A 25,256-nucleotide genomic window follows, 5' to 3' on the forward strand; every position below is an offset into this window, starting at 1 on the left:
ACCACACCCTCTCTTCCTTTTTCAACAGCCAAAAAGCTGAATGGACCCAATTCAATATAGCAATATCGAAATGTGTACTTTCCCGACTGCACTTTCATCCCCTCCCGCAACTCTGCGGCAAACAAGAAATTTCATAAATTCATATGGGAGGATGGGATAGAAATTGAAACAAACAAGTAAATAAATAAATTTCCAAAGTATCATACACCAAGGCTTGCTTGAAAGGAATCCATCCAAAAGTCAGCACCCCATTCAACCTCTGGCACCAAACACAAAACAATACTTACCATCATCTAAGGTGATGTCTTGCAGCCCTATTGTCTGAAAATTCAGCTCTCTATCTTCAGGTTCAGGCTTTACATTAGCTGCTGTCTCCTCTGGTGAAAATGGAGATGCATCACAAACATTATGATGTATCAAGGAAGAAGCTGCAGCAATTCCTCCTAAACCTGGACTGTGTGCCTGAGGCGACTGTTGTCCAGAGTGACTAACGGTAGTTGGAGGTGGGGGTGAGGAGGCAGGTCCTGAGCTAGAAGTCTGGTAAGCCATGGGCTGCAGTTGTGGAGAAGACGGTCCAGATCGCGGTGAATGGACCATAGAATGAGAAGATTTGGGGGATGGCGAGGAAGTGTTACCTGGATTTGAAGAATGGTAAGCCACCTGCTGAAGCTGAGCAGAAGGATGCCCAAGGGACTGAGTCATTGCAGATGCGGCAGAACTCTGCCGAGGATTTGGACAGTGGTACCCCATCGATTGCAGATGAGGTGACGATTGTCTTTGTTGAGCAGGGTGTGATGATGGATGGCCGCCTGCTACAGCTGAAGTTGACACAGAACCCAGATTTGAAGAGTGATACGGCATTGGTGGTAGAGGTTGACAGCTAAGGTTTATCAACTGAGGTACAGCTGCTGCATCCTGTTGAAATGAAATTGCATCAAATCCGTGGCTGGCAGAGGCAGAGTTCATGGGAAGACCAGACTGTCCGTTAAACATAACATTTGATTGCATAGGCTGGTAGGAAGGCCTCACAGAAGGTGCTGATGTTACCTGAAAAGACTGGTGGACTACAGCTGGAGACCGAACAGGATGCTCTTCACCTGGGTTAATGTTTCGACCTTGGATGTGCGGCAGCTGGGATACCGAGGAGGATACCATGGGTGTATATGCTTGCTGAACTGGGCATACAAGGCTCCTAGGTGACGTAGAAAGTAAACTCTCATGGGAGAGCCCTGAATCTGGTGAAGACAGCTGAGTTTGAAGAGAAGGGAGTCCTTTAACACCAGCACAATGGGTCAGGGACAATGATGAAACTGAAGACAAATCCATTTCATCTCTGTTCTCTTGTTTCAGGACAACTGTAAAGTTAGGGAATCGGTGAATTAAGATTCACAAGTTTCAGTGTTCACCACAATTAACCCTATAAAAAGCTGCACTGCCTCAAGTTGACCCAATGGCACATCTTGCCCAATATTCTCAATAGAGATAAACAGCAATAATTAAAATACCAATAAATATACCTATATCTATTTTTCCCCAGCAGTCCTATTCATGATCCTGTTTTAAAGGGAAGCAGAAGAACCTAGAATCTTCTGCATGCAAAGGAAGTGTATAATCACTTGCTATATCTCCACTTAGTATGTGAGAATGAAACTGTTGTAATAAAAAGAAAAATGTACATCATCTCTAGTACACAGATAGACGTCTCCCCCCTCCCGTCCCATTTTATAGGCAGACTCGATATTTTAGAGAACAGGGTTTCTTAAGGCATCAAGGCAAAGATTTGGCTAGAGAAGCTTTCCCTCTTAATCAGCCACAAAGTGTTATTTCCTGACATTATTTATATATGCTATTATCGATAGTCAGGATAAGAAAACAAAATTTACTTTCAAATATGTGTCTGTGCATACTGACACAGTGTTTATTTTACAACTCTGTATACCATTACTTTACAGATTTTTTCACTCCAAGTAGTAATACTCTGTCCATACGAACAAGATAACATAGCTCTCTATTGTGAAAAAATATTGGGAATGAAAAGTATGTCACAAATAAGAGACTGATATGATCACAGACGTTCCCCACAGGCCACTTACAAAAGAACCAATAGTATGTATGGAGGCAGTATGGAAATAATTTAGAAAACTAAAACAAAATGAATTGCACTTGTACTTATTATATCCAGCAGCGACCTTCTCATCTTTTTGCAAAAGTTGTTTCCTGTTTTATTAAAGTTTTAAGTTTATTAAAATAGCTATACCTTGCCTTCCCCTCATAAAGGTAGAGCCAAGGCAATCCTCTTCCCAACCTTACTATAATACATTTATCTAGCACTGACTGTAAAAGGATCTTGGTCTGCGGATTGTAGTGTTTGGACCCAGACATGAAAACTGGATGAAATTCAAGGAGCTGCCTTCATTTTACCCAGTAATACTAGAATCATAATCCTAGAGAGCCATAACACAGGTGGTGGGAGAAGTAGGAGCATGCACAGCTGGAAGTACTCGCAGTTTTTACTGCAGCCAATTATCCAGCTGAATGGGCAAAATAATTTCCCCTAATTTGCCCATTTGGACAACATCCAGTTAAAGAACTGAAGCTTTGAACAAACAAGTATGCCCAAATCTTGTTGCGCGCTACACTCAAAGGAAGTTGCACATACTTGGTGTGTAAGTAAAACGCTGAGACTGGCTTTTTTTCCTCTTGCCGTTGCAAGCGTAGAACTGCACCTGGACAGCAGCTGAAACTGCTTTGTTGTGGTATGGAGGAACTTCAAGAACAATTGAAGCCTAAATGAAAAAAGTGAATAAACTTACATGTCAAGGGCAGACCTTCATTTCAGAAAGCAGTTTCTTCTCAGAAGCCACCAAATATCCTGCCATCTGGCAGGATGCATGTGCCGTGTCCTGAAGTAAGAGCTGTTAGGCTACAGAGCAGAGCCTTTTAAGTGGTGGTGCCTTTTTCCTTTTCCTGGAAAGGCCTTCCATAGCAAGACCACCAAGGCCACCACACCAACTACTTTCATATTGCTGTAGCCACCCCAATCCAGTCAACTCTGTGTCCCTTGTCACCTGCCCTCTATATTTATCATTGGTCACTTTCTGCATAACATCCAGCAGGCCATTATGGGCTCTGTCATTTCTCAGTTAAGCACTGTTTGTAAGCTGCTGGCAGGAGGGGGGGCAGAAGGCACCAACAGGAGCAGGATCTCCCCTCCTCAGAGCCAGCTCCTAAGTTCTGTAAACACATTTGCATACCTGCTAAAGAACAACACCAGTGAACTTCTATCACTTTTCCTTAGAGATTCCTGGTTTCTAACAAAAAGATACGGATACCCATACTATGCAACGTTTGTCTAAATAGTTACTATATACAAATATGAAAATAAAGACAAGTTAAAACAAGGATTCCCCCGTTTAAAAGATCTCACCTCTTGACTCCTTTCCCTAATTATTTTTCCTTCTACCTCCCACTGAGGTCGTCCATCTGGCAAAAGAAAGGTTTTAGTTTAAGTATCAAATTGTTCCACAATCATCCAGCTGGTAAGGATAGATAAAAATACACGTAAACCACAAAAATTCTTAATAGCTGTTTTCATCTGGGAACAAGATGTGTTTTTTTTTTCTTTCAAACAGAACAAAGACTTCAGTAGCCATGCTGAGAAAAGCTGGAACAAAAGGTGAAGGGAGAAGAAAGGACTTGACAGCACAGAAAGGCCAGCACCGTATAAAGGAAGCTTCAAAAAGGAACTTGAAGGGGAGCAGAGCAGTCGCCACACCAAACAACGCTATTCTGACATAGCATAGAAGACCCAGAATCGAAGCGAGGCTTTAGAAAAGAGCCAACTAAGGGGAAACATTACAGAAGTTTACAAAAATTATGCATGGGACTGAGAGAGTGGGCAGAGAGAACTTTTCCTTCCTCTCCCAAAATGCTAGAACTGTGGGCATCCAATGAAGTTGTTGGGCAGCAGATTCAGGACGCAATAAAGGAAACACTTCTATGTACGAGTTATTAAAATGTGGAATTTGCTGCCAGAGGATGAGTGACGACCACAAGCACAGGCAGCTTTAAAAGGGGATTAGACAGATTCATCATCAGCTACTAGCCACTGACATTCAGAGGCAGCAAAAACATCTGAATCCCAGTGCCAGGAGGCAGCACACAGGGAGGCCTCTGCCTCTATGCCCCATTGTTGGCCCTCTAGAGTAACTAGTTGGTCACTGTGTGAGACAGGATGCTGGACTAGATTATTATCCAGCAGGGCTCTTCTTATGTTATGATCTTATGTTCTATAACTGAAGCAAGGCATACCATGGGAGGATGCAACCTGGAGTGCAGAGACTGAGGGCCACACTAGACAACATCTGCTAGAGTTAGTGAACATACAGTCCCACAGCAGGGCAAATGTGTTGTTGTCCCCTCTGCAGCAGTTTCAATTCTGCAGCAGTCCCCCCCATCACCACACTATTGAGCAAAATTAGACCTGGAGCTCTTGGGAATCTTAGTTCTCCAAAGGCCTATCTGTGAGTTGTTTCTGGGAACCAGACTCAGCTTGTGGCAGACATCACATCTGGTTTGGTCCTGAGAGCTGCTTCGTACCTGACAAAAATAGCAAATCCATCAGGTGTAGAAAAATGGATAGTGAAGTGGGCCTTTGCTATGGAAAGATCCTGCACCAAGAATATTTAGGTAAATGTGTCTTTAAAAAGGATGGGGGCAAGAGAAGCAGCAGCATTGGAGAATCCTGAGTTTGTTCAGTTTTCTGAGTTTCGTTACTTGGTTTACAATCAGAAGTGCCATAGCTGTTGTCTTAAAACAAACGGCTGATGCAAGCTGAAGTCTTTTCTTTTTTACTGTTTCTCATCAGCATACAATTACTATCAGATGCTTATGATAAAGGTTGCCATCCGGTGATAATATCAGTAGTAAAGCCACCAACAGTTTGAGGAATGTGTTAACTGCAATGAAGCATTATGCAATAGCTAAAATATGCTAGTAACTATACTATGGCTCTATGGAATAGTGTGTTCCTTTTAAGTGTATGTGAACCATACTAATTCTTTAGTGAGAGTGGCTCTACATATACTTACTGTGAACATTAATAGTGTTTCATCCTCAGCATCTAGTAGGGTTGCCAACCTCCAGGCACTGGCTGAAGATCTCCCAGGATCACAACTGATCTCCAGGCAACAAAGCTCAGTTCACCTGGAGAAAATGGCTGCTTTGGAAGGTGGACTTTATGGCATTATACAATAATGAAGTCCTTCCCCTCCCCAAATCTTGCCCTCCTCAGGATTCACCCCCAAAATATCCAAGTATTTCCAAACCTGGAGTTGGCATCCTTAGAATCTAGGGGCATGTGATTCAGAAATGGCTTTAATCTTAGAGAGCTGCCAAAATGTTTTTTTGGGTTTTTTTAATTGTCTGTCTCTATGGGAGACAAAGTGAGGGAAAGAGTGCAAGGTCTTCATTACTAAAATACAAGATGAGGGGTGGGTTCATGTGAGTGGAGAACAAAACTCTTATTTCCCTCAAAACTTTAAGAATGAATGTTTTGGGGTTAATAGGTTAATGCTCAATACAACTTGTACCTAGAAAAAGGAGAATTTTGGACTGAGGCTTTAGGACATCCACTATGATATGAATATATCAGGAGGTTATTAGGTGTTACTCAACGCGACGTCACTTAAGACAATAAATTCTGATATTGCACAAAGGGATGGCAATCAACGTAAGAAAGATACCAATAGTACTGAATATAGATTTTATATGTGCATGCATAAAAATAGAAGAAAACACAAACTCTCTCTACACCTGTGTTTCAGTATAAAGTATCAGTATCATGTTTACGAGGAGACAGGATGTGTTAGTTACAACACAGACATCTTCTACTGTGTCACTTCAGACCCCAAATTAAGTCACTTTTTAGTATTCAGAAGAGATTAACTTACCCTGCCCTTTTTCAAGAAATATTATTTTTGATTCTGGAAGAAAGTTAGATCCAGTAACCACCATTTCATGCCCTCCATTTACAGAGCAACTGCTGATGCTGTATTTCTCTATCTGAGGAAGTTCTTGAGCCGATCTCTGAGCTTTGTGAAAAGAAGTATACAAAAATATGTCAATATTCTGGAGTTGTCATACCCATTCTTATCAAATTATGCCTAAACAGGTAGGAAGCAAAAATCTCAGGAACTTTAAATACAGAATATGCTTCCTTTATACATGTTTACTGTCAACAGGGGCTGTTAACCACTCACACAGCTCTTCCTGAAGCAGATAACAACTTTGCATCAACACTGGTTTGTATAGCAAAGGAGCTTCAGAGCTGCTCTTGTTCAGAGCATTTTATACACATATCTAGTACTCTACAATAATAAAGTTGGTTTGTTACCTTGTTTTTTGAACACACTACTTTACATTTCTTAAGCATTTACTTTACCTCAAACAAAGAGGTTCATAAACATTTGCAGCTTTTTCTGCTCTTTCAATTCATGTTATCTGATTCTAACTTACTACTGCTTTTCAAATTTGTTGAAAGCATAAATGGTATTGAAAAAAGTCTGTTATAGCAAAGGGGGGAAAAACAAAGAATAGGCATGCATAAAGCCTTCATAAATACTGCAGTATGAAAAGTCATAAAACTGTTAAAGGCCAAATCACCTTCATTTAGAAACAGACTTCATTAAACACTGAATGTGCTCTTAAATCAACTGAATCCCCCCTCCCACATGGGCCACAGTCAATAAAGTTAAAGACCACTGAAAATAACACTGTTAAATAAGTTATAAATCTCTTTGGCAACAAACAAACATATTTCTGTGAGTCTGCTTGTGCCACAGTACATTTTTATTACCATTAATTATAAATAATATTTCCACAAGGGTATTTTTAATTTTCAAACTCCTGGCCACCAGTGTTCCCTTTAAGCTCAGAAGTGGTGTGTTTTCATTTTAATGAGTCAAAGTGTTAAAGTTGTGTGCAACTTTACATTTTTTTCAGTTTACAAACTCTCTAAGGAGCTACTGGACTCCAATCTAGTTACCTTCTATAAGGATAAAAAGGAAGGAAGGAAGAATCATGTAAACCATCTAAAGTTCCTTGGAGGAAAAACAGGGGGGGAAATTGCAATTGACCAAAAACAAAAAGCCATAAAACTCCTCTTCATTTGTTAGTTTTTAACTTCATCTAAGTAAATATTTCCTTTTCCAATGTGCAATTATATATTATTACACATACACAGAGAGAGAGCATCAGGCAAGAATAAAAGCAGCCTTGAGCTGCTGGCACAACATTTTATTTCCTTTTTAACTGATCCTTAATTGTAATAAACTGAACTACTAGAACCATTTACTTGCTGAATGTTTTCTTGAAAGAGATATTTTGGCAAGTTATATTCTCTAGCTCCCTCAATTTGGGGGGGAGGGGAGGGGGGGGAGAGAGAGATGGAAACAAAGAACAAAAGAAAAAATAGATACATGGGATGGGGGGGAGGAAATAGATGGGGAGAGAAGGAAGAAAAAGGGAAAAAAAGAAAGCCCCCCCCTCAGCTGCTTGTTTTAAAGCCAGGCAGCCATTACAGTGCTCTGTTTCACTCCTCCTTGCTACCAAGCAGGTGGAAGAAAAAGGAAGCCCTCTAATGGCTTTCTGCCCTTTAAAGCGAGCAATGCAGAGGGTCCACACATCAGCTGCTCACTTTAAAGCACAGGTGTCCAAGTCATTTGTTATGAGGGCCAAATCTGACATAAATGGGACTTTTGTGGGGTCACACTTGTCATAAAATGTAATGTCGGGTAGCAAAGATATAACTTTATAAAGGATACAAACACAATTAAATATTTTTATTTAACAATCTTTGATAACTGACCTCCCAACCCCCCTTTAAAAGATGTCTGCCTAAAATGGAAAAGTGGGATTTGGCGATGCAATTTTTAAAACAAAGCATCCAGAAAAAGAACAAGGAACAAAGCAGAAACTAAAAATATAAACTAAAAATATAAAATGCTCTGAGCTAAGAAAACATGAAGTTACTGGGAATTGCAAGCTTCTCCCCCTTTCCCCCAGGTCTAGTGTAATGTCCCCCTTTGGCCAATGTCTCCAGTATAATGTCCCCCTTTGGCCATGGATTCCCAGGTTAAAATATTCACTCAGGCACCCATTCTCAGGTCCATCCAACAGAGGCAAGCTGACTGAAAACATCAACAGTTTATTTGCAAGGCCACAACTCTAGCAAGCAACAGCTTCAACAGTGTACAAAATTGGAAAGTGAAACTACTTGAGCTCCACTCCACTCCATTGAAGTATATTGCAGCACAGACAAAGTTGCAAAGAAAATACAAAATCAAATTGTCCATTAAGGTATCTGGGCCCAGACAGACTACTCTGGGTCTGGAATGACAGCTCCCAGAGTGAAATGACAGTTCCTGGGAGCAGCAGAAGAGTTCTGGGATTGGAATGAGAGCCCCAAGATTGGAATTCCATTCCCAGAACACTGCTGCTACTCCCAAAGACTGTCACTGCACTCTTTGTCATTCCAGTCCCAGAGTGCAGTTTCTACTGTTAGGAACAGTCCCAGAGTAGTCTATTTGGGTGCAGACACCATAATGGAAAATCCATTCCACATTTTCTTTGCAACTCTACAAGCCCAGAAGAGCCACGGGTCAGATTAAAGTCATGCGCAGGCCAGTTTCATCCTGCAGGTCATAAGTGTGACACCCCTGCTTTAAAAGATGGGCAGCCATTAGACGTTCTGTTTCACTCCCCCTTGCTGCCAAGCAGGGGGAAGCAAAAGGGAGCCCTGCAATGGCTCTCTACCCTTTAAAGCCAACAGAGCAGCAAGATCTTCCAAATACTAGTCTGATACCCTGTTACACCACACTGACTCAAAATCTGAACCAATACAAACCCCAATAATCTAAGATGAAGCTACATATACTCAGGGCTTTTTTCTGGGGGGGAAAGGTGCCGGAACTCACAAGAGGGAAAGAGAGAAACACATGGGTGCCCATCATGAACTTTTAGACATTTTTTGAGAATTTTGTTTCCATTAAGAGGTTCCAGAACTCTGTTCCACCATATTCCCCCCAGGAAAAAAACCCCTGCATATAGTTATCTTCATTTGTAAATCGGTTTAAGTATAGTTTGTGCTCAGTGTTTATAAACTACAGTTTTGATTCTCTAAGCAAACAGAAAAGGTATTTATGACTAGGAAAAAGAAACTTACAGCACTCAACAGGTATCGAAGCAACCTGGAGGGACAGGACTTTTCCACTGGGCTGTGGGATGTGAACACGAAACACAAGTCGCACTCTTGTATTTTTCCTTCCAATATCTGTCTCACCCTTACGAAGTTCTATATCAGAATTGCGAAGTTTCAAAATGCCTGCACAATCAATACTGTGGAAGACCACAGAGAAGACAGCAACATTACAAGCCATTTGTTACTGATTACAATTAAAACATTTTATAAAGGAAGCATTCCTGTTTGGAAACCTGTCAGTGACAAAGAAAACAGAAAAGTCACTGTGATATACTCTTCTGTTGTTCACCCCTGTACATTGTGCAACTGGCTTATGGCGTAAATTGAAGTGATGCCTTTGTTCCCTTTCAGTTTGTGCAATTAACAACCAGTCAAAGGAACTCCTGGAGTTGTGTCACACCAGAAGAAAAGATACGGAGGGGAAATTACTGATTTGACTATTTTTCCAATGGAAAATCTGGAAACCTGAGGGAAAAAAATTTTAAAAGCCTCTTTTGGAATGAGTAAAATGATCTTTAACAAAAAGGGTTTAATCAGTCAAAATGCACAGTACGAAAATTTTTATGTGAGACTACAGCATTACATAATGATGATTATGCATACTGAGCCAAATACTGCATGTTTTCAAGGACACTGATTGTTTAAATGTGACTAATTTTATTCACAGAATATACTACACTGCATGGCAACAAAACTAGGAGTGTAGCGGTTAAAAGTTACCTGTTTAATTCTGTATCAGAAAGGGCATGCTTATTTTGTTAAATATTGACAACATTATAGTTGTATCAGAAAGCTGTTCAAAAATATCAGAATACTCCTGATACTTAAAAATAAGAAAAAGGACAAGCAGTCCCATTTCTTGTTTCCCTGTACAAAACTAAAACAGGGTAGGATGAATGGAAAGTCCCCACCTTTTATCTGAGAGTCCAGCCTCACTCTATTTAAATCTTAAAGGGGCAATTATTTCTATCTTAGAAGTAATGTCTCATAGAAAATAATGCCCCTTTAAAATTTAAAGGACTGAGACCAACTATTAGTTGGGAAGTGCTCCTTGTCCCCTAGTCATTGCTGTTTCGCTGACATAAGTTCCAATTCTAGTGCCACCAGGAATGATAACACTGGAATCGAGACTTGTATCAAGGAAACAGCAGTGGTATCAGATATTGCCAACCCAGCACCCTAAATATCGGGCATCTTATCAGTTCGGCAATATCAGACTACATGACCCTGGCCAATATACTATTGAATAATTCACAGATATAAAGTTTAACTTGGTTATCAAGAAATGCATCTAGTCCTATTATAATTGTAAACAGCTGTTTCTATCCAAATATTACACTTCCTTTTGTTTAATACAAAATTTGCCTTTTCTCTTCAACTCAATTTTTGCTACCTGAGAGTTAGGAAAAATGAAAAATATATGTGCAAAGGTAGCAGCAGTTCACAACTGTCTCTCAAGTACTGGGTATCTTTACAGGTTTTGCTTGTAGAAAACAAATGTTGCCAGGCAAAGCAAACTTGCTCTGAATCCTACTGTAATCTATTTAATTAAGGATTGTTCCCAAAGAAAACTATTCTTAGGGGAGACTGGTAGGCATTCATACATCCATATATACACCAAACAGCATAATTTTGTATGCAAACTAATGTTTGGATCCTAAACCACGTTTCTAATCACGCAGTGCCCTTGTCCATGGCAATAATTTTCCTCTGCAGCAGAGCATGCTCCTTCAGAACTAGGCACTCACACAATACCAAAGAGGAATATGCCAACCTTGTGTCATAGTCTGATTACATTTTTTAAAGGTTTTAAAATAAAACAGAATTTTGGGGAAAATGAGATGGGCAGAAACATTTGGGGGGGGGGGGGAGGACCCTGAGGCATCTATGGATAAAGGCAGTTTGCCTAAGTCAGCCTGTGTTGCTGGGTGGGCACGGAGAAGGCTCTCCTTTGGTGCTAGGCAGCATTCAACTGAACCCCTAGTTGTTGAACAACAAAGTGGGATGTTGATGGAGTTCAGCACCTCTCAGCATAATTTTGTACAGAAAACACAGTGGGGGAAAGTTGTTTTTGCAAGCCATCTTAAAAGGAGAATTGAAAAATATGGGGAAAAAATCTTTAAAGAAACCTTTTAGCTCTCATCACTGGAAAAAACTGAGATATGTAACAGGAGTAAGGGGAATGTTCCAGAGCATTTTAGCAGAAGATGTCTCTGCAACAGACAGGAACGAGTAGAAACAAGGCTTAGGTGTCAAGCACAAGTTATAAGTGATGCCCTTTTATGTTGCTAAACAGAAAAATAAGGTTGAGGCTTGAGAAGTATTGGGTTATACTTCCATTTTCCCCCAAATCTTCACGCCCCCAACTTCCCCCAAATAACAATGTTAGTTTCTCTTACGGCTTCAAAATTTCCAGAAGCTTTACATCTCTACTTCTCATATTCCTGCATGGAACTATTATGAAGTGGCAGACCATGCCTATAATAAAACCCCATCAAAGCACTTTCATATTGTACATTTTTTAATTTGTAAGCTTAAATTGAGCACTTTGTGCATGCAGCCTTGCTTAAAGCAGAAATGACAGCATGTTCATCATTAGGGGCCACTATGAAAATGCATCCCAAGTTAGAATGCCACTGATGATCTGCAAATATTCAATCACACATGGTCAATGAAATGCACAAATATTTCACATTAAAACTCAACATTCTTTACTACAAAAGGAGAAATTTACACTTTTGCTACAAGACTATGATTCTCAAAGTGTTACCCATAGATTGGGTGGGTGGGGGAGAAAATCACTGTGATTAAGTTTGTTTAATCAGTTTATGGGGAGGAAACAAATAATTATTTGCTCAGTTCACACCTGGGCAAAAGACTGGGTGTTTTGTTGAAAGTTTCCCATACCAGGATGCTTCACAACAGGATCCCAAACCAGAATGATCCACACACAAAGGGAAGAAGGAAGCAACTTGTGGACATAGCAAACAAGTTGCATTTGTGCCTGTCACAAATAGAAGTTTGCCGTGTTGTCAATTCAACTGAAGTAACAGCCGTAATACCTTATGATATCTGAAGCACTGCTATGTGAAAGCATTGTTTTAAAAAATGCAGAGGAGGGGGGGGTTGCTTTTGTAGGAACAGAATCCAAAATTCTTGCAGGGATTTTGAATGTATTTTTTAGAAATGAGGAGACCAAAGTGAAGCTGTTCCTAAAAGGAAGCTGAGAATAGCATGTTTCATAAGAGATCCCACCCAGTGACTCACCCTCAACCCCTGGCAACTGATAAACCCAGGCTACGATTTACCAACTCTCATGGAAAAGTCTTCCAACATACCTGGCTGACATGTTGTTTTCTGGAAGCAGAGGAATTTCCAGGACCTTTGTGCTAGTAATAATTATTTCTTGACTAGCAGTAGCCACTGTCTTCCCTGTGATTCTGTGCACTTGGTAGAAGGCATGCGGCCTTAAGTAACGATCATCTGCAGTCCCAATGAACATCTGTAGGTTTACTGGCTTTTCACTGTAACCCAGGAGCTGACAAAAAAAAAATGCAATACTCAAATGTTAACTTGCATTATTTGGTACTTGTGCAATATTTTTTCATTTTAAAAGGGCTCTGAAGTTAAGTCAAGGAAAAGCATGCTTTTACTCCTACTAACCCAAATACAAAAGGGTGTATTATGTAAGCAGCTGAATTTCAGATGTAATTTAATACAGAATTTCCTTTTAAAATGCTCAGTTTTCTTTTTGTACATCCCATTACTTGAATTTTTACACATGATTTTACACATGACTTCACACTTAAGAAAGCTTGGTATTTCCTTTGGATAGCCTGGGCTAGCCCAATCTTGTCAGATCTCAGAAGTTGAGCAGCGTTGGTCTTGGTTAGTATTTGGACGGGAGATCTCAAAGGAATACCAGGGTTGCTATGCAGAGGCAAGCAATGGCAAACCACTTCTGAACACATCTTGCCTTGAAAACCCTATAGGGTTGCCATGAGTTGGCTGCGACTTGGCAGCAAAAAACCAAACCAAACCATATATTGCTTTTTCAAAAAGAAAATACAGTATTCAAGGTATACTGGAAGAGCAGACAAGATCCTATGATAACTATGACATGAAAGGAATGGCAGGCATAGATTTTTAGTCGGACTAAAGAGATGCTTCACAGGAAGAGCAACAATAGAGGCAAGTTGTGGCTTCAAATCCAAGTGCGGACCATGTCCATTAAACCAATTGAACAGGTCATCCTGTGTGTGTTCACTGGGAAAAATCCTGTGTGCAAATGACTGGCAAAAATCAGTATTTGGGCAGCAGAAACATTATGGATCAACCTGTCAATTATCATTAATGTTAAGCTATACACTTTCAGTCTGGCATGTGGGCTTTTATGCCTGCTTTGTTGATCTCTTACTCTGAAGTCTGACTTTGTGCTTTAACTGCAAAACTGTAAAAGACCCCCTGCTTTACGCTTTTCAGAAGTTTTTTAATAATTCTACCTAGAACCATGTGAGGTACAAAAGTATTTTAAATATCCCCTTACTGTAGATATGACACTTGGGCTAAGGAAACAGCCATTATTTATCACAATTTCTAGTGAGTACATGGGGGCGGGGGGGAGATCTGAATCAGGAACTTCCTGGCTCATTAAATATATGCAGTTTTAAATGGCTGATATCCACAACCAGTGGACAGTCAGGGTGGTGCAGTGGTTAAGAGTGTCAGACTAGTTAGTATCTGAGAAACCCAGGTTTGAATTCCCAGCTTATGCCATGGAAGCTCACTGGGTGAAAGTGTGGGCCAGTCACAATCTCTCAGCCTAACTCACCTTACATGGTTGTTGTGAGGATAAAATGGAGGCAAGGAGAATGACATAGGCCACTCTGGGTTGCCACCAGGGAGAAAGGTGGGGTACAAATAAATAATATAAATAAATATAAACCACCTTCCTCACCACCTTTTTGATAGCAACTTCATTATATCCTATTCTTTGATCTTCCAGCCAGCATGCTGTTCTGGTTAGAGTGTCTAACTAGGATCCAGGAGGCTGAGGTTTGAATCCCTACTGTACCATGGAGGCTTGCTGGGAGACCCTGAGCCAGTCACACACACTCATCCCAACCTACCTCACAGAGTTGTTGTGAGGATAAAATGTGACATGAAGTAAGCCGCTTGGGGTCCCCACTGGGGAGGAAGATGGGGCATAAGTGAAGAAAATAAGAAAATAAAAGTTGGCTCTTCCACCCACATTCTCAGGCCTCAAAAATCCACATATCAAGGGATGAATAAGCAAGGAGCTCAATAAATGAGAGATCTCTCCATGAGGCCAAGTTTTATGTGGATTTCATCACAAAGTTGTAGTTGACAAAAGAAACTACTTGGCAGGAAAACTGCCCATGTGAACTGGCCTAGATAAGAGAAACAGCACTCTCACTTTATGAAGGAGTCTGGCCTTACCACTATTTTTTTTTTTTTTTTGCAAACTCCAACAGCTGCTGAGAACATGATGTTATAAACTTGGGTATTTTAAGGAAGCAGCAATGTGCTGTATCAACTGTACTAATCTTAAATTAACTGCCATTTAATGCAATGCGCTTGCTAAATTCACTGTGATGTATACTATTTATTCCCCAGTATTTTAAGAAATTATGCTGGACAGAAGGATTTAGAACTGACCTGGGACAACAACAATGGAACAGGCTTGCATTTAACTCTCCTACTCTTGTGAAAAGTGGTTTATTGGTCTGACACTGGGATCAAAAACACCAAAATTAAATAAGGGTTTTTAAAAAATTAGCTGTAGCAAGGAACCAGAATTGATGTATAGAATATGAAACTGGATAAAGGATTATTTTCAAGACAAGGATATAGCAATACAAGAGCAGTATCTGGGTCTGGCCATGCCCATTATTTCCCACAGAGTCTCGGACCCAACAGCTTACTTTTGTACCTTTTCCTTCAACAAATATTCATAAAGATTATGAACACACACCATCACTTAGCGCTAACACAACCTCATCCTTTAACCGCTGCACCAACATATAAGTACCTTTGGTGTTAAATGAAAATTTACTATACTGGGCTAACTTTGACGCTTGGACATTGAGTGTTGCACTCCATTCTCACTCCTCTCACCACTTCATTTAGTTGGGGTCTCACTAACTCCACTACTCTTAATGAATCCCTTAAATTTTAAACTAGTTAAAGGGGTGAAGAAATCTGAAACATGGAGCAATCAATTCTTATTACAGCAGGATACATGGAGTACAAAGTGACATGGCCACGAAGGCAGAGAACTATCATATTTTATATTCCCTTGTGATCACTAACAACACTGAAGGATTAAAGAATCATCTCATACTCTAGTATAAAAGTGTCGCCCAATCAGCAGATATCTCACTCCATAGATTGGGGCAGTGCTAACTAAAAACATATTATCCTGCAAACTTGGACTCCCCAGGTTTGCAGAAAAATCGGAAAGTGTTAAAAATACATTGGGGGATTTAATTCACACACACCCTATCAAATAAAAGTGGTGCATGTGCATGTGCAAAGACAGTGCACATATCTTCTCCTCCAGGAAGCGATGGCAATGTTGGGTGCCAAGAAGGAGCACTGGGAGGCCCAGTAGCAGAGGCCGGGAGCCATGCTGGGCTTGCCTATACCCCAGAGGAGACAAGGGGTGGAAGAAGCCATGGCAGGCCTGGAGACAGAGGCAGGGAGGCACAAAAAACTCAGAGCTAGTAGTGGCAATAGTGGCAGGGGTGCTGAGAGCTGTAGTGGCCCCAAAAGCGGTGATGGGGGAAGATGCTGCAATGGGCACTGCGATGGAGGCTAACACCAGGTCTAACAGCAACAGTGGTGGTGAAGTTTTGTTGGTAACAGCATTGGCCCTGGTGACAGCAGCAGAAACCAGGTTTTTCTGGGGGGGACAAGCTGCAGTAGGCCTAGCAGTGGAGACCGCAAGCTGTGCCAGGTCCAGTAGAGACTGGTGGTGGTGGGGGGTGGCCCAGCAGTGGAAGAGAAGCAAGCTAAGAAGGGATAAAGATTCCCCCACTATCCACTTGTAAAACCAAAACTGTTAACTACTTCTTAAAACATGCAGGTTACATCAGATTAAACCTTACTTCGCTGCAACAGAATAAACTAATGATAAACCACAGCACCGGGGGGGGGGGGACTAAAATTAAACACGAGTAAGATATTTAAGCATCTAACCAAGTTGGAACTGTAACATAAGATGCGTTCCTGTGCAGCCCCAATAACTGGTGATATGTTGCTCTTCAAATACATTGTTAAGACCCGCAACTTTCATCCCACAGCTTAGAGAGCAACTGCCCTGCGAATTTACATTCCCAAACCCATACCTGCAGCAATAACAAAGTGAAAAGAGATCTGTAGCAATGAATCTGCAGAGGAACCAAGTCTCTTTAATCCTTCCTGTGCCCATGTGCCTGCTAAAAAATGCTCCCCCAGGTTCACTCCCACTCCTGCCCTTATTCTTCTCAAATCAAACTTATTTCTAGACTGTGAGCAAAGGTGGGGGAGAAAAACTGTGTTAAAAGCTACCTAGGGTCTTCTGCAAGAAAAATAAGAAGACAGGTGAAGAGTTAGCCTTCCCCTTGGGCAGCCCAACACTTCTTTCTTTTTATTAGCATTACATGGAAAGCAGAGGTGGAAAATGGATAGCCCCATATCGTATAGTTCTCCCTGCTTTATAACTGTCCTACTATGGGGAAGAGGTGTTCATTAAAAATTAAATTATTCAGCAATACAAACACTAAAATTTTCTTGATCTGAGACTGAAGAGACTCCTTTGACTAAACCTAGTTTAAGAATTCAACAATGTCCTTACATATTTTCACTGTGAATCTTTTATGCTGAAATACTGATTTTATACTATCTGATATTCAGTATATTACGTGCCCAACTGAGCAGTCAAATTGTATTGTCTACTTTTATTGGTTTTAACTGCTGTTTTACTGTTTAAAACGTTGTTATCCGCCCTGAACCCGTCTGGGAAAGGGCAGAATATACATTATCTAAATAAACTAAATAAAATAAATTATACATAATATCATGCTCAAACTCAGAAACTTCACAGGAGAGCATCATATGCTGATGAATGGTAGCAACTCTACATCAGCAACTAGGAAGAGGAATTTTTACCATTTAAATCAAGGAATCAGTTCCACAAGAATGCTTTTCCCTGAAGAAATGTGTTGTCAGAACTGAAAATCCACTTTTCAATAAATAAGAAAGTACACAATGTCAGATTACTGCCAGTTCACTGTTCAGCAACCTTTTCCAAATTCCAGCATTCAACTCTTCCCAAGTGAGCGCCTAGATCCAACAAAACACTTCCCATACGAATTCTGCCATGGAATAATTTTAAAAATAGTACAAAAGAAGTTATACCAAGGCAGACCCCTGAAAACATTTCATGTTTATACAGCTGTTTTCATTTTCACAAAGTGTGCATTCTCTCTTTCATATCTGACCCCCTCCCATGCTTGCCAGCCAGGAACTTGGAATGTCTTCCTAGCCTGGACATCAAAATATATTGCCAGTGAAAAAAGAATGACCTATCTCATTTTTTTCTCCTACAAATGAACTTACAGTAAAAGCCATTTAACACACTTGGAAGGCATGTAAAGTACAGATTTTCTTCTACACAGAGCAATGTTTACTGTAAGCAACTGCCACTTTGAAGGAGTTCAATTAGCGCATTTTTTCAACAAGAACAAACCTCCACAGGCCAGCTATGATGACTCTCCAAAACATAGCCTGGAAGACTGGGGACCTGGCAAAGGCTCATGTGTTCTCCTCTCCTCTATCTCATGCCACTTCCTTCTTGCATTTAGAAGTTGCTCTGTTGTTGTTTTTTATAATATCCAAATCAGGCAACTATGTATAGTGCTGATTCCCCAAGCCATAAATCATGGTTTTGAGGTTAGCTCTACCACAGTGTCAAGCTTCCAGGTGGCTTCAGACCACATTCCTGGCTCTGTTACACAGAGCAGGCTCCCACTGTTTCCTCCATGGCTTGGCATGGATCACGTTCCTTAATCCTGACTCCTTTTACTGTGCACCACTGCATGGATCCCTTTACTGTGCACCACTGCATGGATCCCCCACACTTCCATGCTTTCCACCTCCTCAGTGGCATCTACCTCCCTGGTTAAGTCTGTAGGCCTGGCTGGAATCTTGCTCTGGAGCCAATCCCTTCATCTCCTCTCCCAGCTGGGGTTCTCTTGGCCCCTGTAGTCTCTTCTGGGACTTCAGATAAGTTGCCTACATAGGGCTGTCCTGCTCTACTGCCCAGGGGATCTCCCTATTCCTGAGCATTTGGAGACTTCTGCTGAGGTGCCTGCTCCCTGGGCCCATCTGGCACCCTGATGGGCTCTTCTGGCCCCGTCTTCCCTTTCCGTTGGCAGTCCATAGCATCCTCGAGCCTCCACAACTGCTTTTCCTAGCCTATTGGGGACCCAGCCTTTTGGCAGCCTTTGAAGACCTTGGAGGTCAGGACAGCAACAATGAATGGAACACCACTTCTGCCCTGGCCATGTTTACTTTTGGCCAGACCATCAGAAGTACTCCACTGCTGTCCAGACCCAGTGGGGTTGCCAAACTAGCCACACACAGGTTGCTCAATCTGGATAACATTGCAAAAAAGGCCAGAGAATATCAGAAAATAGTATTAGGAATCAGTACACACAAAAGGGGAGGTGGGAGGTGAATTCAGCCAGTATGTTCCCACATCTTCATGGTTTTCAACACCTGCTGCAGGCCAAAAATATCTCCAGTCCTTTTTTGTTTTTGTATTGTGTGTGTGCATGCATGCATTCCGGAAGTCATGGAGACTTCTGGCGACCCCCTACTGGGGCATGGAGAACATTCAGATAAGTGGCTTGATATATCCTGCCTCTGCTTCCTGGTCCTGGTATTGCAAGTAGGTCTCCCATCCAAATACTTGCCAGAGTCAGCCTTGCTTAACTTCTGAGATCTGACAAGATCAGGTTTGCCTGGGCTATCCAGGTCAGGGCCCAGTCCTAATTTTTAATGCAGAAGTCAAAACTAGGAAAGCTTCTGACACTGTGGTGAGCTTACATGCAGGTCAGAGCAAAAAGGAATCCAATTCCAAGGTATATATAATTAAGTAATATATTTAATACAACTAATAACAATCTTGATAAGATACTGCTTAGTTGAAATTCCTGGTATGTACCTTCAAGGGATATGATAAAGTTTTTAAAAAAATAAAACCGTAAGGCAAATAACATAACTTTAATTTGAAAGAATTTGGGGAACATTCTGACCTGTGATGTTTCCATTACTGAGGATCCTCTCTCATGTTACACTGGCAGCACAGTTCTATCCTGTGCCACTAAGGCAACAAGAGAAGCCCCAGGTCATGCAAGAGGGAGACCTATGCTGTGATTCTTCTCCATCAGTGCTCAGTTTCTTGGAAGAGCAACATCAACGAAAGGAAGAGTTGCAGTGTGGTCTTCTCATGCATGGCTCAAGGCTTCTTCCATGCTATGAGTTCATGCTCATTTTTAAATGTGACAAAGGAGCAACAAACAGCCATGAGAGGACTGTGATGTCCCAAATAAAGGCAAGACTATTCCAGCAATCAAACCCAAGAGACGACAAGCTCATGAGCCAAGCAACTGGACATAATGACCCTGCTGACAGCAGATGGAATGCAAAGAGCAAGACAGAAGACGTCAAATATAAAGCCTAGCTTGTAGCTCACTCAACAGGGCTTATAATGAATACTCTATCCATTCAAAAAGAGCTGCTTGGACTTATGAGTTTGATGGTGTGATGGAAATAAGAGGCAGCAAGGTTCAGAACTGGGAAGGACGTAAGAACATAAGAGAAGCCATGCTGGATCAAGCCAATGGCCCACCCAATCCAACACACTCTTTGTCACACAGTGGCCAAAAACCAGGTGCCATCAGGAGCTCCACCAGAGGGCCACAAAAGGTCCAGATTAAAAATGTACAGCTGGGTTTCATTAGCATATAGGCAATACTGAAAACCATGGGATTCAATAAGGTCACATGGGGACAGGGTATAACAGGGGACCAAGAACAAAATCCCAAAGAACCTCAGAGAAGGAAAAAGCTCTGAATTTGTCCCAGCTGAAAGCAAGAACACGTGAGCCAATGGGTAGAATCATGCAGGCTAAGATGATCAGCTATATCAAATTTTCTATTTTGTACCAATGCACTTACTGTGATTTCCTTGTGCAATTCCTTTGAAGAGTTTTTAAATGTATATAATCACCTTCCTCCCACATATTAAGTCTAGAACTGCCTTTATGAGAGACAGTTCTGTCCCCCAGTCATCCCAGGCTACAAATACATCCAACTAAGTAGAATTCTGTGGTGACTTCTATGGTTCTCCCCAAGAAGTCGCCTAGACAGAAAATGTGTAGCCCTGCTAAAAATGACAAACAGCAGCTGTGCTGCTGGTTACCCTTCTCTAAAGACCAAACACGTCACCCACTGATAAACTGTGACATAAACTGCCCCATGAATATTAAGTTATATTAGACTACTGACATTAATACCACCCCGGTGAATATACAACCACATGTCCTTTATGCAGAGATAGTAAATTAAACTGGTAGTTGAGGGATGAAGAGCTAGAAGTATAATATTACAAAAAGGGGAAGACTTTAAAGCATATTTATATTTACTACCAGCATCTGCTGCGGTCAAATATAAACATGCCCATATGTGAGAGAATAAACTTCCATTCTGTAAACATAACCATACCACTCTTCACGCTAGGAGTAACACAGAATGTTATAAATAATGAAAAAGTTACAGCACGCTGTCACTACTGACCTCTAAAAACCCTCCGCTAGTAACTGTATACTGTGACATACAACCCACTGCTTTGTGGAGGAAACTCTGCCAAGTTGTTTGTGTGTTTCTGTATCGTTTCCATAGCAAAGGTCAGTGAATGCGTAAGTTAAACTAAAGCTGGAAGGCTAAAGAGAGAAGGTCACTACAGGATAAGCTACAACAGCTTCCCTTTGAGAAACTTCCAATTGTATTAATATACTATCAAGGGGTAACTTTGTCTTTATGGAGAGGTAAGGGATGCATAAAAAAACCTGAGCTTGAAAATCACTACCCTGCATTTTAAACCTTTTTATAAAAGTGTCTAGAGCTGCAACACTTAACACTGCCAATATGCCTCAAGGCAGAAGTAACGGACAAGCGATGCAAGGGACAAAAGCTTCGATAGAATTAAGAGGCCACTCATAAGCAGAGTTGCTCACAAAACAGGTACTCTGTTGGGACAGGTTCTGGGAGCCTTCATGCTACCAATCCTAGCCAGTGCCTAGTGGCATCCCCAATCACAACTCCACTTCTGAGCGTGGTTGTAGAGAAGTCAGTATGTGCATTAAAATATTACTAGTGTTTCTGAAAAATGCAAAAAAAAACCCTTTCCCTACAAGCTTAGGTTACCTGGAGATCTAATAATAATCAATTGCCTAAGCCTGCAGTATCAGCAGGCTGGCACACACCCTCCACAAGCAGCTCCCTAATCAGCCGTGTGCTCAAGACACAGTCTCCATCAAAGAGGCGATCTTGATCAGTTGTTCATAGAACAATTCAGAGAACACCTAGTTTATTTGCCTTGAAGGCAAGTCAATCCACAACCACCGCAAAGCCGAGGTACCAGGGGAACTTGATGTATATGTTTTTATTGGGATATCAGAGGGTTAGAAGGGAGTCAGAGGCAACTTTGTCCAGCTACAGATGAGAAAGGGTAACTGCCCACCTGCTAACAGACTAACCCACATAATCGAGGTAAGTCTACCACTAGCAAAGAGCAAATGCAGGGCACAACAGCATCTGCAAAGCTGAATGTTCATACTGTCACAAAAAAGAGGGCAACTCTTATGTTTTAAATAAAGCTTTAGCATTTTTCAGTTTTTAAGCTTTTAAGGCAGAAAAGATACAAGCTACATTTGAGAAACTGCTCCTTTTAAATTTAACCACCAAGACACAGAACAGTCCTGAAGTCTTTTAAAACGTTTGCTTTCACATCCCAGGATACACAACAGAGGTCTATAAAAGGCAAATTAACATTAAATATAGGCTTCAATATTAAACCATGGCAACATTTCCATCACTACCACCTCATCAATTCTCTTTCAAGCCCTTCAGTTAGCAGGCTTGAGATTTTATAATTAAGTGACAAATTCTAAACACTCACTGCTAAAACTACCATTGCATGTGTGTGCCAGCCAGGGGTGCAAATCAAATAAGAACAGCAACTGTAGCAGATCAGATCAGATTGCAAAGAGAGAAAGAAAAGATGAGAAAACCAGAAGAATGGGAGACTTCACGGAAAGGCTGAGACATGTCTTACGAGAGTAGGTTGTCTTACAAGGAGACAGGACAGGATCACAAAGACCAACCAGCAAGAATGAGAATAATCAAGCCCAGAAATGACTAGAGCCACAAACAACAGCTTGTTATACATACAGAAGGTTCAGTTTTAATAATGATATTAACAGAAATGAAAGAAGGCAAGGAATAATCTTTTGCAAAGTTTCATTTAAAACTGTTCCAAGTGAAACAGAAGTCGGGGTTGGGTGACAGTGGTGTTTACTATGGTAAACTAGTTAAACATGAGGAGCTGACTGGCCAGTGCATATTCCTAAGTGTGCAAGGACAGATGCCATTATTTCTCATTTGATACATTTACCACAGCAGACACCAGTGTAGCTTGCAGGAAGGTTCTTTCTACCATATGTGGTGGACTTGTGAAAGGGCTAAAATGTTTTGGCAAATGATTCAGCAAGAGATTTCTAAGATTTTGGGATATGAATTTAATAAAGTGGCAGAGACTTTTCTGCTGGGATTACAAATGGAAAAATTTCCAAAAGAAGACAGAACTTTAATATGGTACTTGCTCTCAGCTGCTAGGACATTATATGCGCAGCTGTGGAAGCAAGAAAAAATACCAGAGAAATGGGATTGGATTAAAAAAGTTATGTCATGGAGTGAAATGGACAAATTAACAAGAAAATTAAGAGACTATGATTTGGAACTTTTTAAGTTGGAGTGGAAGAAATTCAGAAGTTACGTAGAAAAAGAGTGGAAAATAAAAGGACATTGGACAATCTTTGATAATGATTAAGGTTTTTAAAATAAGAACATAACTTCTGGGTCTTTTTTTTCTTCTTTTCTTCTCTTTCTTCTTTTCAATAGTTAAGGGTACCTTTAATATTTGCTTTCTTTAAGTAAATAACACTGGCGGGGGTCAAGTAACGGGGGGAGGGGTGGGGGAAAAGTAAGATGTGGGGCAGAAAGTTTTTTCTTTCATTTTAAGCTTTTATAAGTTGTAGATATAGTTTTGCTACCATATGTTACTAATAAAAATTTTTGCCACAAAGCAGCAGACACCAGTGTAGCTTGACCGCTGCATAAACGATGAAGTGGTTCACAACAATCTTGTGTGTTAGTTTAGGCAAGGTTGTGATTGGCTCAAGCATGCTTCATGAGTGAGTCTGTCAATACCATAATAATACCTTAACATGCTTCTGAGTAAATCTACTGAACAGGAGTCCGTTTCAGCTCCATCTGCTGCATACTATTGGTGACTGAAGTAATTCTGGGTCTCACAATGCCAAGACCACGGCCATACAGCCTGGAAAATCTACAACTAATGAACTCCAGCCGGGAAAACCTTTGACAACATATAATTCTGGGTAATCTCTCTTTACGCTGGTCATCCACAACAACCTACAAGAACTAGCTTGTTACAAGAAAAACAGGTTTCTTCGAGTGGTCATCTGTGCAGTCACACACATGGGTTATCCGCCAGGATAGATCCCAACCTCGGAGAATTCAAAGCAATCTTGGAACGTTAATTTTGGCGCGCACTTCCTCTCGTCCCGGGGAGGAGGCATCCACTGCACATGCCTAGATGAGAGGGAGGTGCTTCACCCACCCAGTTTCTTCCCGCCGCCGTATAGGAGGAAAATTTTTGAATTAGGAACAAGGAACCAGCAGCGGGGGAGGTTGGGCGGGCGTGTGTGACTGCGCAGATGACCACTCGAAGATCATCAGTTACAGGTAAGAAACCTGTTTATCTTCATCGTGGTCTCTGTGCAGTCCCACACATGGGTGACTGGCAAGCTAATCTGTCTGGAGGCGGGTGCTGGGTCTGTAACCAAAGACAAAGTTAGTTATGCATATAAGAAACAATCTTGTACTTACAGTGTAGCCAACTGGAGACATCAGTGGAAAATGGATCGTAGCACAGCCTGCCCGAAGGACGCGTCATGCTGAGCACGGACGTCTAAAGCACAGTGCGAGGCAAACGTAGATGGAGACGACCAGACCGCAGTGGCACAGATGTCTTCCATCGGAACGCCCTTACAGAAGACTGATGAAGTGGCAATGGCTCTGGTAGAATGAGCTCGTAAATGTTCAGGTATAGGCTGTTTAGCCAGTCAACAGCATAAAGTAATAGCAGCCACATTCCATTTTGAAAATCTGTGTTGAGATTTTAGTGCCTTGGTTGTGGGTTGCATATGCTACAAAGAGTCTAGTGTCTTTTCGAAATGGACGTGTCCTCTCAATGTAAAAAACAAGGGCCCTACATACATCCAGGTTGTGTAAAGTTCGTTGACCTGCATCGGCAGGGCGTTGAAAAAAGGCAGGTAAAGTAGACGACTTTCCTAGATGAAATGGTGAGACTACCTTGGGTAAAAAGGAAGGGTCAGGCTGTAAAACAACTCTGTCATGATAGAAAATAGTGTATGGCGGGTCTGCTCTGAAAGCGCAGATGTCGCTGGCTCTTCTGCCAGAAGTAAGCGCAACCAGCAAAGCTGTCTTCCAGGACAGGAGATGCATAGGAATGGATGCCATGGGCTCAAAAGGTGGCTTCATTAATTGGCTCAGCACAAGAGACAAGCTCCAGGTGGGGTGAAGCTGACGGATTGGAGGATGAA

At 41.3% G+C, this 25,256-nt stretch overlaps 1 protein-coding gene across 1 annotated transcript in view; it reads right to left on the minus strand.

The window, feature by feature from the left end:
• NFATC3 (nuclear factor of activated T cells 3) overlaps positions 1-25,256 on the minus strand; it is an 80,722-nt gene that overhangs the window by 20,391 nt on the left and 35,075 nt on the right. The window contains exons 4-9 of the mRNA XM_060254514.1: positions 12,598-12,797; positions 9,224-9,396; positions 5,952-6,092; positions 3,428-3,483; positions 2,660-2,786; positions 288-1,355 (exon numbers count right to left, since the gene is read on the minus strand). Of these exons, the coding sequence (XP_060110497.1) occupies positions 288-1,355; positions 2,660-2,786; positions 3,428-3,483; positions 5,952-6,092; positions 9,224-9,396; positions 12,598-12,797 (1,765 nt within the window). The remainder of the gene's footprint in view (positions 1-287; positions 1,356-2,659; positions 2,787-3,427; positions 3,484-5,951; positions 6,093-9,223; positions 9,397-12,597; positions 12,798-25,256) is intronic.

Source organism: Heteronotia binoei, chromosome 14 (genome assembly GCF_032191835.1).
Source record: "Heteronotia binoei isolate CCM8104 ecotype False Entrance Well chromosome 14, APGP_CSIRO_Hbin_v1, whole genome shotgun sequence".
In the NCBI taxonomy this organism is placed as follows: Eukaryota; Metazoa; Chordata; class Lepidosauria; order Squamata; family Gekkonidae; genus Heteronotia; species Heteronotia binoei.